The sequence below is a fragment of the Melospiza melodia genome, chromosome 9, assembly GCF_035770615.1.
Source record: "Melospiza melodia melodia isolate bMelMel2 chromosome 9, bMelMel2.pri, whole genome shotgun sequence".
Classification (NCBI taxonomy): Eukaryota; Metazoa; Chordata; class Aves; order Passeriformes; family Passerellidae; genus Melospiza; species Melospiza melodia.
Window position 1 is genome coordinate 18,043,879 of NC_086202.1, and position 12,726 is coordinate 18,056,604.

Here is a 12,726-nt window from a genome sequence, read left to right on the forward strand (position 1 = left end):
CTGGGAGACTGAAGTAGGCACATCTGCTAAGTCTGTTCCCAGTGTGACTGAGAGGGTCCACGTGATAATTCTCCCAAACTTCATCAAGCAGATGCCCAGATAGCCAGCCTGGAACTGTCAGCATCTCAGAGTTCCCTTTGATAGAACCCTTCCAGCCCACTCCATAAATAGCTTTTAGATTGCTCTTTCTACGTATCTTAACACTATTTTTCTTTTCTAAGCCATAGACAAGTTCTGCAGCCACTGCAAAGACGAGCAATTTCTCCAAGGCCAACTTGTTAGTCCCGCTAACTGCAACTCTTGTGCTTTTCCTCTCTTAACACCAACCATAATGCTCTTACTGCCAAAAGACTCAGCCTGGGTGCAGTCCTCCTTCTGAGCAGCATCTCTGGTTGCCCTTGCTTATGACTCAGCAAAAAAAAAAAAAAAAAAAAAAAAAAAGTAGGATAGAGAGAAAGAAAAAGCATGGAGCTGCAGTGTAACTGAAAAATGTAACAAAGGAAAAGTTGCAGTTAGCAAAAGACTTGTCTTGGGTGAAATATTTTGTCTGAGCAATGTTTGGTGATCCTTTCTAATGCTTGCCTGGAAAATTAGGGTTCAATTTCAAGGGAGAATGAAAGGCATAGATCTGCAGCTGCAGTTGGGTTGGAGTGGGGCTGCCAAAACTGGGTGTGCGGCAGCTGAGGGAGAGCTGGGCTGCGAGAAATCTTTCACCCTGGCAATGACGTGAGCCCTCTTCCCATCAAAAATCACCTATACAGACTGTGTGATCCCACTAGCACAGCCCTTCAGCAGATGCTGTCACACAAGAAGAAACCCATGCTTGTGCCAGCTCCTTTCACTCATCCTGTGATAGGTAGATCATCTTCTTCCTCAGTCATGTTTGTTTCATGCCTGGTTTTTCTTGTTACTTATTTGTAATGGTCTGAATGGAGGTGAAGAATACTGCAGTATAAGAATATTTCAACGCCTTTCTTTCCTCCAAAGATTGCTGTTTTCATCAAGGAGAAAAGTGTAACTGACCTTAGTGTGTGAGGAGGAAAGATGGCATCCCCAGCATCTGGCTGTGCTGGAGACACCCACAGTGATGGTGAGACTTGTGAAGGGTCCATCTGCTGCTCCGAGTCTCAAAGGAGATCACCCTTCTATCTCTTAGCATCACATTCCTTTACCTCTGTGTTGGTGGTCCATATTTGACTGTAGTCCTCTTCTCTCCAGAAGTGACTCACTGTAGATTGCACCTACAGAAAGCTATTGCTGTTGTGATCCAAGTTGGCTGTGAAGGCAAGGACTGATGCTGTCTGAAATGCATTGGAGATGCTGCTGATCACAGACCCGTCAAGGCTGGGGAAAAGTAGATTCTCTTCAATGGAGATTATGCATGCACTTGTTCTGCCTGTGCTTGCTTATGTGTGTGTCTGACACTGCCTTTGTCCTTGATCTGAGTTAGGTGAAGAACCTCAGAACATGAGCTTGGAGGAGAACACTGTACATGTGCTTTATGCCTGGGGAATGCAGAGCATTTACCTCCTTCCCAGAGTTTTCTCTAGACAGACCCATTAGGAAACAGATTCAGCAAGCAGGGATTTGAGGAAAAGAGGGCTGCTGTTGCCCCGACACGTGCCACGTCCTGACCTCCCTGAATTTATGTGTCTTGCATCTGGAAAAGTGGAACGTATGTCATTTTAAGGAAATAGATATGCCCCATCATGACAGCAGGGATTACCTGATGGGATTACAAAGCAATCCATGCAAAACCAGAAAGAGATTCTCTTTCCTAGAAACTGACTTCAGAGGCACCCAACTCAGTGAAAACTCAAAGAGATTAGAAATAAGAACTAGTAAAACCTTTACTCTGCAATAAACCCAACACATACAGTGGTAAAGATAAGTCACTCCCATGCTCCAGGGCATGCTCTCCTGCCAGGATGAGGGAATTTCCTTTGAGACTTTTCATGGCCCTCCAGCTTTGATACTGTAATGCAGTTGTGTAGGCTGTGGTGTAAGGAAAGTTTCTGTCTTCTGATGTGTAACAAACAGGCAAGGAAAGGAAATTGGGCTTCAGGATTCTTCTTGCAGCTTTTGTTCAGTGAGTTGAACCTGATAATGAGGGTTTGTTTCACTGAGGATTCAGCAGGCTTGGACTGAATATAGAAAGAGGTATGGTTTGACATGGTGTCTCCTGTAAAGAACAGTGATGGATGGTTAGGGAATATCCTGCCAGGAGTTACTCTCATGAATTTAGCACTAAAAAAAAGAAGATATGATCATTAGTGGGGGAAGGTAAGTGGACCCTTCAGAAATTACCAAAATCCCTGACCTGGTATGAGCACATATGTGCAAGTATTAAACACAGCTTCAGGCTATTGGTTGTGAAACAGTGTGACTCCAGCACTGCATGCTGCTTTTTTATTTTCAGACCTGCAGGTTTAACTGAGTGCTGAATGAATGACCTAAAGATCCTTGATATCTACGGAAAACTTCTTGTATGTTTGAGAAATCCCTGAGTAGAATGTCCTACCTGCTCTGGTCTGGTTTAATCCGAAATTCTGAGAATAGATTCTGAAATTCTGAGAATAGATTCTGGGATTCCCTCACTTACTGAACTTTTATTGCCAAAACATTATTAACTTGGGTACTCTCTTCCCTTACTCCACCAAACATAGTAGGGTGCTAGAATTAGTGTTTCAGAACTCAAATCAGCAGCAGTCCTTTTAGATGGAGCAGTCTCCTAGTAATAGGGATTGAACTAAGATCTCTGGCTTACACAACCCCTTCTGTCTTGCTGAAAAACCTGATGCCAGACAAGTGGCATTCAGCAGCTGGTATTGGCCAGGAACTCCATACTCCCCAGAGAAACAGACAGTGCTTCATACTTAATGATAAATGTCTACAGTAGATCTGACTAAAGAATTAACCTAGGCCAGTCTGGTTTTACAGAATATGGTGCTTCTGATACTTTCAATATGCAGGAAGTACAGGACACAATTTTTAGTAGGAAGGACAATGGATTTTACATTATTTTAATATGGGGTTTTTTTCATTTTAAATTTTCATTCAGCAAGTGTAATGCAAGGAAAAGAAATAGAAAGAGTCTGCCAGGATGGTGGAAGATTCTCCCAATATCCAGTTTTGATGCTGACAGCTGTACTCTGCTGTGTTAGCAATCCCTAGTGGGATTGCTGTCTGTTGGGCTGGCCAGCTGCAAACTAGTGGAGGGCAGCTGTGTGACAGCCTAAGCAGTGGGTGCATGCAGCAAGGACTTGTGCCCCATAAAGTCAATGTAGCCTTTGTTTTGGTCTTCTTGGGATGGGAGCTGCAGTGAAAGTATAATTACTTAGTCTAAATCCAGCACAGCTGTGGATAACCATAAACATAACCTTAAACTCACCTTCCTTGTGTATGAGATACAAACCAGCTTAGGGCAGAGAGCAGTTTGAAGCACTGTCAAGCAGAAAAAAAATAATTCGTCATGTACTTCTTGTTTTTTAAAATAGCTTTATCCTTCAGAGTCTGTTAGAAACCTTCCCAAGGCTGCCCCCTCCATGTGAGCGCTTCCCCCCCGCGTGCCCCAAGCAGGAGCCGAGGCAGGGTGAGGCTGACCCTGACTCTGGTGTCTGTGTCTCTCTGTGGTGCAGGGATCTTCGGGCAGCGCCTGGAGGACACGGTGCAGTACGAGCGGCGCTATGGGCAGCGCCTGGCCCCGCTGCTGGTGGAGCAGTGCGTGGATTTCATCCGCGAGCGAGGCCTCACCGAGGAGGGGCTCTTCCGCATGCCCGGGCAGGCCAACCTCGTCAAAGATCTGCAGGACTCTTTTGACTGTGGAGAGAAACCCCTTTTTGACAGGTGAGTTGGCATTGTCAAATTTAGGCTGGTGTATGTGTGACATGTAAAATCTGCCAGGAATGTCCATGCAGTAGCAATCCTGGCTTGCTTGTTCTCGTGTTCTTTCCACACCGTAATTCTCTCTGTTGAAAGCGCTGATGGAGCTTTCTCCCACATGGTGGTGGATGTGGAGCCCTTTATTCAGCTCACTGGTGGAGCAGAGCTCATTGGTCTGTGTGGGGCTTCTCCAGTGTTTTAGCTTTAGCACATGTTGAATGAAAAACATTGCTAGATTTGGGTGCAGCACACTGAGAGGCTGGTGGGATCCCATCGGAGAAATGGGTGTGACAGAGCTGAACTAGGTGATGTACTGCTTTCAGATGTTGAATTCTTCCAGCAGACCTGCCTGGAGCAATATCTTGACTCTTCCTTTGTCACCAGGTTTCAGAATAGTCACCACCATCTGACATGTTTTACCTGGCCTTTATGCCAGCAGCTGTTTTGTAGATGCTCAGCTTAATATTGGTTCCCATGGGAGGAGTGCCAGCCCTGTCTCTGAGTGCTCATCCGAGGGCAGCAAGTGAAGGGCAGCTCTCTGCTGTGCTGTCTCTGCATTGGCCCTCGGGCAGTCAGATGATCAGAAAGATAAATGCCATCAACGCCTTCCAGCCAACAGCTGTCCTTACCCTGTAACTAACATTCCATCCACTCTGTCATGAGTACATCCTGCCTGGAGTGAAGGTCAGCATTGTGCAAAGCTCAATAGCCCTTTGTGAAATGGGGCTTGACCCTAACAGAGACCTTGAACTTCAGGGATATTTGGATCCAAGGGTGTTGTGTAGATCTGGTCTGATCTCTATCACAGGTCCATAAATGAGATAAGATCTGGGATCTTGTCTTGCAGGCCTGGCACTATTTCTTGCTGGTCCTCACTAGCCCAGGCTTTCCAGGTGATGCCAGTGGCATCTGGTGTATTACCAGCACACTAACCTTGGGGATTGCTTCCCCTGGACCTGCGGCCAGTCTCAACCTTGCCAATCCCTTCCCTTCCTGCCTACCACTGCAGGAAGAGCCAGCACTGTCTCCTGCGTGGGCAGAAACAGTGTTTGGTCTCATCTTGGGAAGTATATCTGCAGAGTTTATTTGGAACATTCTTCTAATTCTTCCCTTCCCTCAGCTTCCCAGACCACCCATCCTCCTTTCTTTGATTCCTAACCACAAACAGCATTTGCTCCCTAAATGGAAGTGTCAAACATTTAGCAATATTTCCATGAAAAAATAAGTTTGAAATCATCAAATTTTCTCAGTTAATTTTTTCTTAAACAAAACCTTTGTGTTTTTAACTGAATGTCTGGGTGTTCTAGTTCAGAATTAGAATTATCTTAATTCAGTGCTTACACTGTGGAACAGGAGTATCTACAGAAGGAATTAATTAGGAGTGAAAGTTTCAATTTCAAGTTTTATTTAGCCTTATCTAAATTCTTTGTTATGTAGATAAACCAAGCCTCCACACAGCATTTTTAAAGCAAAATACAATTGTACAATAGTTTGGATTGGAATGGATCCTAAAGTTCACCTCCTTCAAGCCCCTTGCCATGGGCAGGGATACATTCCACTAGATCAGGTTGCTCAGAGCCCATTCAACCTGACTTTGAACACTTCCAGGGATGGGGCATCCACAGCAACCTCTTGCAGTGCCTTACCCCAGCTCAGGTGCTGAAAGCACCTTTATTTCCAAGGCATTTGCACTGGCTAAATAGATCAGTGCTAAGTCTCCCCTTTGAGAGAGGCACCAAGGACCTCCAGGAAGGAATGGCTGCCTTGTGTGTGTCGGTGTGGAATGCAGCACATTCACTGAAGGGTTCAGTGCACAGTCAAAGGAAGCAAGCCTGGAGTACCCGAGTAGTGGAAAATTGAGGGTGTCCCAGTTGTTGCCTTTTGCTCTTTCCACCATTCCCCACACAGTCTGTCTCACACACCTGTGTCACAGAGAGCAGGAAAGGAGAGGGAGTTCCACTCTGGCTAAATGAAATCCTTCTCCTCCTAGCAACCAAAATTTTCTGTATGTGTAACTACAGCTTATCTCTGTATGGCCTGGGATACCTTGGCAGCAGAAGTGTGAAATCCTTATGCTTCTTTCCAAATCAGGTGCAGTGAAAACAATATCCTTTCTTATTTCCCAGCTGCAGTCAGTGCTTTTAGACATCTTTTGTAACTACAGTGATATCCTGGGTTTAGAGCCTGCCTTCCCCATGATGGATCAAACCTCTGTGATGGCTGACAATTCAAATATTTATTTTTAAAAGGCTTTCTTTTCCAATGTTCTTATGAAAGGCTGCTGCTTTGGAAGCACCTATAGCAGTCTGCTCCTGGTGCACTTTCATGTTGACTGAAAGTCTGGCTGTATTTCATATGGCACCATGGATGAACCAGTTACTGCAGCCAGTGGCCCTGAAGCTCTGTTCTGGGCTCTGCTTCTCAGGGATAGTCAGATTCACCATCCATGCCTGAAACTCCACACTAAAGGAAAAACAAATAATAAGGGTATTGATCTCATTTGTAAAACACTATAATCAGCTGAAGAAAACCACTGTGTGAAACTCTGATATTCTTAAATATGATGGAGCTGTTTAATAGGAATAACATAAGCAAGATGAGGAGTATGGGGTATCTGCTGACAGTTTCCTGTTGTAGTTTTTCCAGTTTTCTTTTTTCCAGTGTCTTCCAAAAAAAAAACCACAACAACATATTAAATAGAAGAGATTCAGCTTTTGGAGAGAAGAAAGGATTTGAAGCCTCTTGCCCAGTGTTCACTGATATGTTTTTCTCAGAATTCTTTAAAGACAGTCAGTCCCCTAATGGTAGGTAGGGAGGAGCTGGTGACAGAATCTGTTTAGACTTCCAACAGTCAAAACCTTTGAGGAGGTCATCTGCAGCGATTAACAGTGTTGTACCACAGGAAAATTGGAATGAGGGAGAGATACTCCCATACACCAGAAGCTGGGTAGCTGGAAAGGGTTCATCATGGGATCTGACACTTCAACCCCAATTTCAAAGCAAAGGAGAAAGAAGAGGGAAAAGGAGTTCCTGGACTAGGAGAGAAAATAAAATCTGATATCCTATCATAACAGATGGGCTAGGATGTTCCAGATACCACATGCCAGGCAGCCATACCAAAAGGCAATAGAGGACAAGGAGGAAATACAGCTTCCTCCATTTCTACTCAATGATTGAGCAGGGCACGTGGGAGCCCAGCCCATGAGCTGTACATGTGTGCTGGCTGGGGAGAGCATCAGGGAGGATCAGTGAGAGACTCAGAGGTTATGTTTCACAGAGCAGGGATGCATCTGTTGTCAGTGCTGTGTGATCACTGTGCACTTGGCCTGCACTATTCCTCACATTCCTGGTCCACGCTGGCAGAGGAACCACAGTGTCACCCTGCCTTAAGCAGTATTATGGACAGGCATATCCCTTCCACTGCCTGTGTTACCTGAGGTGCATTTCTGTCTTGACAGAATGGAGATTTACCTTGTTCCCAGGCAGGCCTTCCTGCCTACTACCAATGACTAGGAAGAGCTTCCTTCCATGTGCCTGCTTTGTCCCTAAGAGGGCCCTTGATACACCCCCAAAAAAGGCATCAAGCTTTGGGGTAGTGTGGGTTTCTAAATTTCCTTCCCTGTTCTCTGTTGCAGCAACACAGATGTTCACACTGTGGCGTCCCTCCTGAAGCTTTACCTTCGAGAGCTGCCAGAGCCCGTCATCCCCTTTGCCAAATACGAAGACTTTCTTTCTTGTGGACAGCTACTCTCAAAAGATGAGGGAGAGGTCAGTGATCCTTCTAATCTGCCTCCTCAGAGGATGTTTCCAACAATCAATGTAGTACAGGTTTTTTTCCTCATCTCTTCAAACTTGGTTTAAATTAATGAAATCCCTGGGAACCTTTCCCTGAATTTTCCTGGAGCTGTGAATGGGGTGCTGTTATCACAGGCTGCTACTTTAAAAAAAAAGTCAGTCTTGTAGCCTGGTGCTTCTTTCTTCAGAGCAAAGCTCTTGTGTAGCATAATTGGCAAGAGATGCAAGGTAGGAGGAAATCTGGGTTCCTTTCCCAGCTTTGCTGTTCACTCACTAATAAGCTGTATGGAGTCACTCCCTTTGTGTTTTCCATTTTATATATCAGAACACTATACTCTTCTTCCCAAAGATTTTGGTGGATGAGACATTGATCAGTGCAATGGTCTTTGTATTTCATAGAGGAAAGTCATTATGAGAAGGCAGGCTATGATATTATCCCAGAACTAGGAGGAAATAATGCTATGAATACTTTGCCAGAACCTTCTTACAATGTTTTTCTCTTTGGTTTCCAGGCAAGGGAAAGGGCTGACAAAAGCTACCAAGTCTGTGGCAGTCATGGAGTAGGATCATTTGCAATGTGTTTGATTGATCTTTTTCATCCATATTGTGGTGCTCCCTTAGCCCTTTGCAGATTGCAAAGGCACATTAGATGTGGTCTGATGTGGGTGCCACCTTCTAGGTCACAAACTTAAAGAGGCTGTTACTTGTGTCTTTTCTTTGCTAAAGAAGCCAAGGCCTGAGGGCTTGTAAGTTGTGGTCCCCAGTTCTGTCCCTTTTCTGTGTGTGGTCTTGTCTTTGTCTCTGGCAGAATTTGTAGAAACTGTTCCTCACAGTGAGTCTGGGGTTCACTTTCAGTTCAAGTGGCAGAAGGCTCTGTGGAGATTGCCCTTTATGATGCCCACAGGAAGATGCTTGTTTGCACGTATCAAATGGATCATATGTGGCAATATAAGTTTTTTATGGTTAAAAGGCAAATAAAAAAAATAATGTAACCTCTAGTCAACTGTGAGAAAGCAAATTTCCATGCATGATGCAGCATGTTACCACATGTGAATATGTACCTACATTCTGGACACAGCCGCATCAGGGTGCCAGTGCACTAATGTTGTATTTTAGTGGGTAGAGGTGTGTGTCTACTCCCACCAAAACTTGCTCATTTTCTGCCTTGTCCTTAGTGAACTCAGGCATCTCTGCAGGGTGCTGTGCTACACACCCCACAGCTGTTATTTCACAAGAAACTGCAGCATTTCAAAGGCAGTGGAGCTGGTTTGATTTTGGTTGTCAGATGTGCAGACTGGGAAGTTTTGGATCCATTAAGCACTATTGCACAAGAGTAGAGACACTGCCAAATTGGGCAAACGTAATTGTACATCACTGCTCAGCTTATTAGCTATGTTGTTTGCCCGATTTTGTCTGCACAGGCTGCAGCAGTTTGGGAAGCAGCATCTCTGTGAGCAAGGTCAGACTCAAATGACTTGTAGGGCAGAATTCTCTTTAGATTAGAAAGGCAGTGGGGAGCACTAGGTAGCCAAAATGAGCACTTAGAAAACACAGCGCTGCTCATAGCACAGAGTTGTTTTGTTAAGGTGCTGTTGTAAACAAATGCAATTTTGGTACTGTCAGGGAAACCTGGAACCCCAACGTGGGCTGTTTACCTTTTCAGAAAGGAAGGTGGAGTGCACACAGCAGGGATGGAGAGGCTGTACGTGCGCAGTAGCACGTGGAGCAGAATGCAGCACTAAGTCATGCCCAGCCTATGGGGCCTGACTTTCCTCCCACGTGGAAAATCCCCCTGCTCACAAAAGTGGTTTCAGTGAAACTATGATTTTTAACATGTAATGGTAAGCAGGGAATTTAAAAATCAAACATATTGTTTTGTAAAGATATTTTGAAACAATGTGTAGCTGTACTGGTTTAATTTGAAGTACTGTTTTCTTTTAAATTTTCACTTGAAAGTTTTGAATGAGACTTTTGGACTCTTAGCATAATTTTTTTTTTTTTGTATGGCCACCCCTCACCTCACACCCAAAAAATCAGAATTGCCTACAGCAAAGTAGCCTTTCAGATGAATTTGTGGGACCTCATGCTGCTATACTGGGCCTATGGATAGATATTATTGTGGTGTTTATTAGCCTAGCTCCAGTACTGCCCTAAGTTTTTATTCAAATTGCTTTTCATCTTCATTCTGCACCCAGCTGATCCCTGGTGTTTGAGTGCAAACAGGGCTGTAACACAGACCTTGGGTGGTGCTGAGGTCTCCAGGTGTTTCAGCAGGACTGCAGCATTAGAAAAGATTTGATTCTGATCCCACCTGACTGGGAGGAGGGTTTGAAAATTTAGAGCAAGAGGAATCTTCAAAAGCCTCAAAATTCATTTGAGTCTGAGCTGCCTTTACATGGTGGTATTTTAGCCTTCCCTGCTACCTGTACATTAGAGAGGCACACAGCAGTTCAGTGGATTGAACACAGGTATTCAAGTTTGTTTTTTTTTTAAAGAAGCATCTTAATTTTTTATGAACATTTAAAGTGTCGCTAGTTTTCCAGCCAAGCTAGAAGCTCTGATTTGGTGCTGATCTGTTACACACATTGCAAAATCCTTGGGTTTGGGATCATTCATTGGAAAGCAGCATTTTCAAGGAGGTAGGAGTTATTTCTGCAAAATCCCATGATAAATAACAGTACAGTGCTTCTGTTGCTTGCTGGGCTGCAGACACTGGCAACGATCAGTGCTGTTTGTCACTACAGGGGTTTGTGTTTTCCCCTGTGCTGTCACTGTGGTGTTCCTAGGCTAAGCCTCTGCCTTATGTGGGCCAGGCCTTGGAAAGGACAAATCTGGCAGAGCTGATAAATGCTGCAGTAGGAGAGAGAACTTTTTTTACCTGTCAGGTGTTTGTACTTCGATGAATATAAAGATACTCTCTGTGTAATCCCATGCCTCAGATTCCTTGTAACAAAGCATGGATTGTAAATTCTTAGAACTGTTTTTTCTTTCAGGTAGCACCTTTTACCTTTAGGTCATGTTTCCTGCTGTTCACAGCTGCCTAAGTGTCTGTTCCAAAGCTTTCTCTTACATCCAGTAGAGCCAATGGCATTTTAATTCAGAGCACTTGAAATACAGTGCCAAATGTCATCCTGATTTCCCTATTTGAAATAAATTGGGTTACAGAGTAAAATTCAAGAGAAATTAGGTCTGTTATCTCACCTAGTTCTGGTTCAAACTTGTCACTTGAAAGTTGATTGACCTGAACAACTGACCTTAACTTTCACACCAGTAGCAGCTGTCTCTGGCTAAAAAATTTTTAGAAGTTGAAAAAAGAGGATTGAGATTTTCAGAAGGGACTGGCCTTTTAATGGTATCTCCATTGCCGTCACCATTAAACAAGCATAAGTACCTGTATATTTAAGGTAATAAGGAGGCACTACACTATTGATCCTTGTGACTTGTCTGGACCAGAGAAATGAGGAATACATTGCAAGAGTTTGGCCAACAGAATTCCCTTCCTAACAGTTCTTAAAAAGGGGAGTTTGAAATGAATGTTCAGCTGTACTTTTTTGGAACCATTTCCTTCTGGAATTTCTCCATCATAAGTTCACAGCTATCACTCTTCCTTAAATGTGCTTTGGTATCTGTTTTTTCACAAAAGGTTTCATTGTGTCCAAAAATAAGCAAATCTCCAGGGCAACAGCAGCATTGAGGAACAAGCAAATGATACTTGGGATTGTGGCAGGACAATAACCTCCTGAGTCAGAGGTTTTCATTAGATGATTTAAGTAGCTTCAGGGCTTTAAGTCATTCCTTCAGCTGATGTGTCATCTTACATTTTAATGTAAAGACAGAAATATGTCCCAGGTCAGAATGACTGCAAATGGAAGTATGTCATTAAAAAGGAGGCAGCTGAATTGGACTCATTTAGCTTTTCCAAGAAAAAACTTTCCTCTGCTCAACTGAGCATTACTTCAATGTATTTACTGCACTCAGTGCCTCTGAGTTTCAGATAGGCAAAGGCACATCTGCTGATACCAATGCCAGTGGACAGGCTTTAAAGGCTGCCGGCCTCACTAAATGAAGACTTCTATCTCAACCATTAAAGTTTACAGGAGGATTTCCACTAAGAACTGAATTGAGTTCTGGACATTGGGATTTTGGTAAGGCACAACACACTGGGTGACACCTCTTCTAAAGGAAAGCCTTTGTGTTATCCTCTGTTGTTCAGCATTTGGCTGTGGAAAGGAGACTTTGTAGTCCTAAAGGAAGGTCAGTCTACTTTGCAGCATTTACATTAATAGCTCTGCTTCTTGTTTTTCCTGTCCCTCAGGGTACCCAGGAACTGGTTAAACAGGTGAAGAATTTGCCCCAAGCCAACTACAACCTCCTCAAATACATATGCAAGTAAGTTAAATTAATTAACACTTGGAAAAGTCTCTAAGTTTTGTGAGGCTGTCTTGTATGCAAATAATATACTCTGAAAGTATGAATATTCAAAAACCACCACTTAAGTGTAAGTCACAGCTCCTTTAAAAATGTGGAGGTGAATGCAGCCTGCCTGAAGGAAGCTCTTGGTTTATCCAAGAGGATCAGCCAAGCAAATTGCTGCCACCTGCAGCCTTGGCAGCAGGCATGAATGATACTGATATATTATATTGTTTATTTCAGAAGCACCTACAGATCACTAAAGGTAGACACTTACTCCAGATACTGTACACTTGGAAGACTATGACACAAGCTGAGTAGAAGATGCAGTCAATAGCCAGGCTGGCATTTGCTCTGGCTTGGAAGTGGGGTTGGTAGTGGCTTCCTCTTGGATTCCCAAAGACCCTACTGCCTTGTCTCCTTTCATGTCTGCTGATTTTCCCAGTTTTTGGGTTGCCTCTTTCTCTGGGGATTGGAAGATGATTTTTGAAGGCTGCTTCCAACTCCAACCATTTTATGGTTCTGTGATCTGTATTTTGTTAGATTCAAGCCAAGCCACTAAGTTCTTTCCACAGGCTGCTAGTTCTCAGACAAGGATATCACTTATTACTTCTGTTATAAGTGTAAGTGAAAATTTGC

General features: G+C 43.8%; 1 protein-coding gene across 1 annotated transcript in view; it reads left to right on the forward strand.

The window, feature by feature from the left end:
* The window catches only part of ARHGAP22 (Rho GTPase activating protein 22), a 119,652-nt gene that overhangs the window by 95,204 nt on the left and 11,722 nt on the right, over positions 1 to 12,726 (forward strand). The window contains exons 5-7 of the mRNA XM_063163598.1: positions 3,639 to 3,846; positions 7,518 to 7,650; positions 11,993 to 12,066. Coding sequence (XP_063019668.1) covers positions 3,639 to 3,846; positions 7,518 to 7,650; positions 11,993 to 12,066 — 415 coding nt within the window. The remainder of the gene's footprint in view (positions 1 to 3,638; positions 3,847 to 7,517; positions 7,651 to 11,992; positions 12,067 to 12,726) is intronic.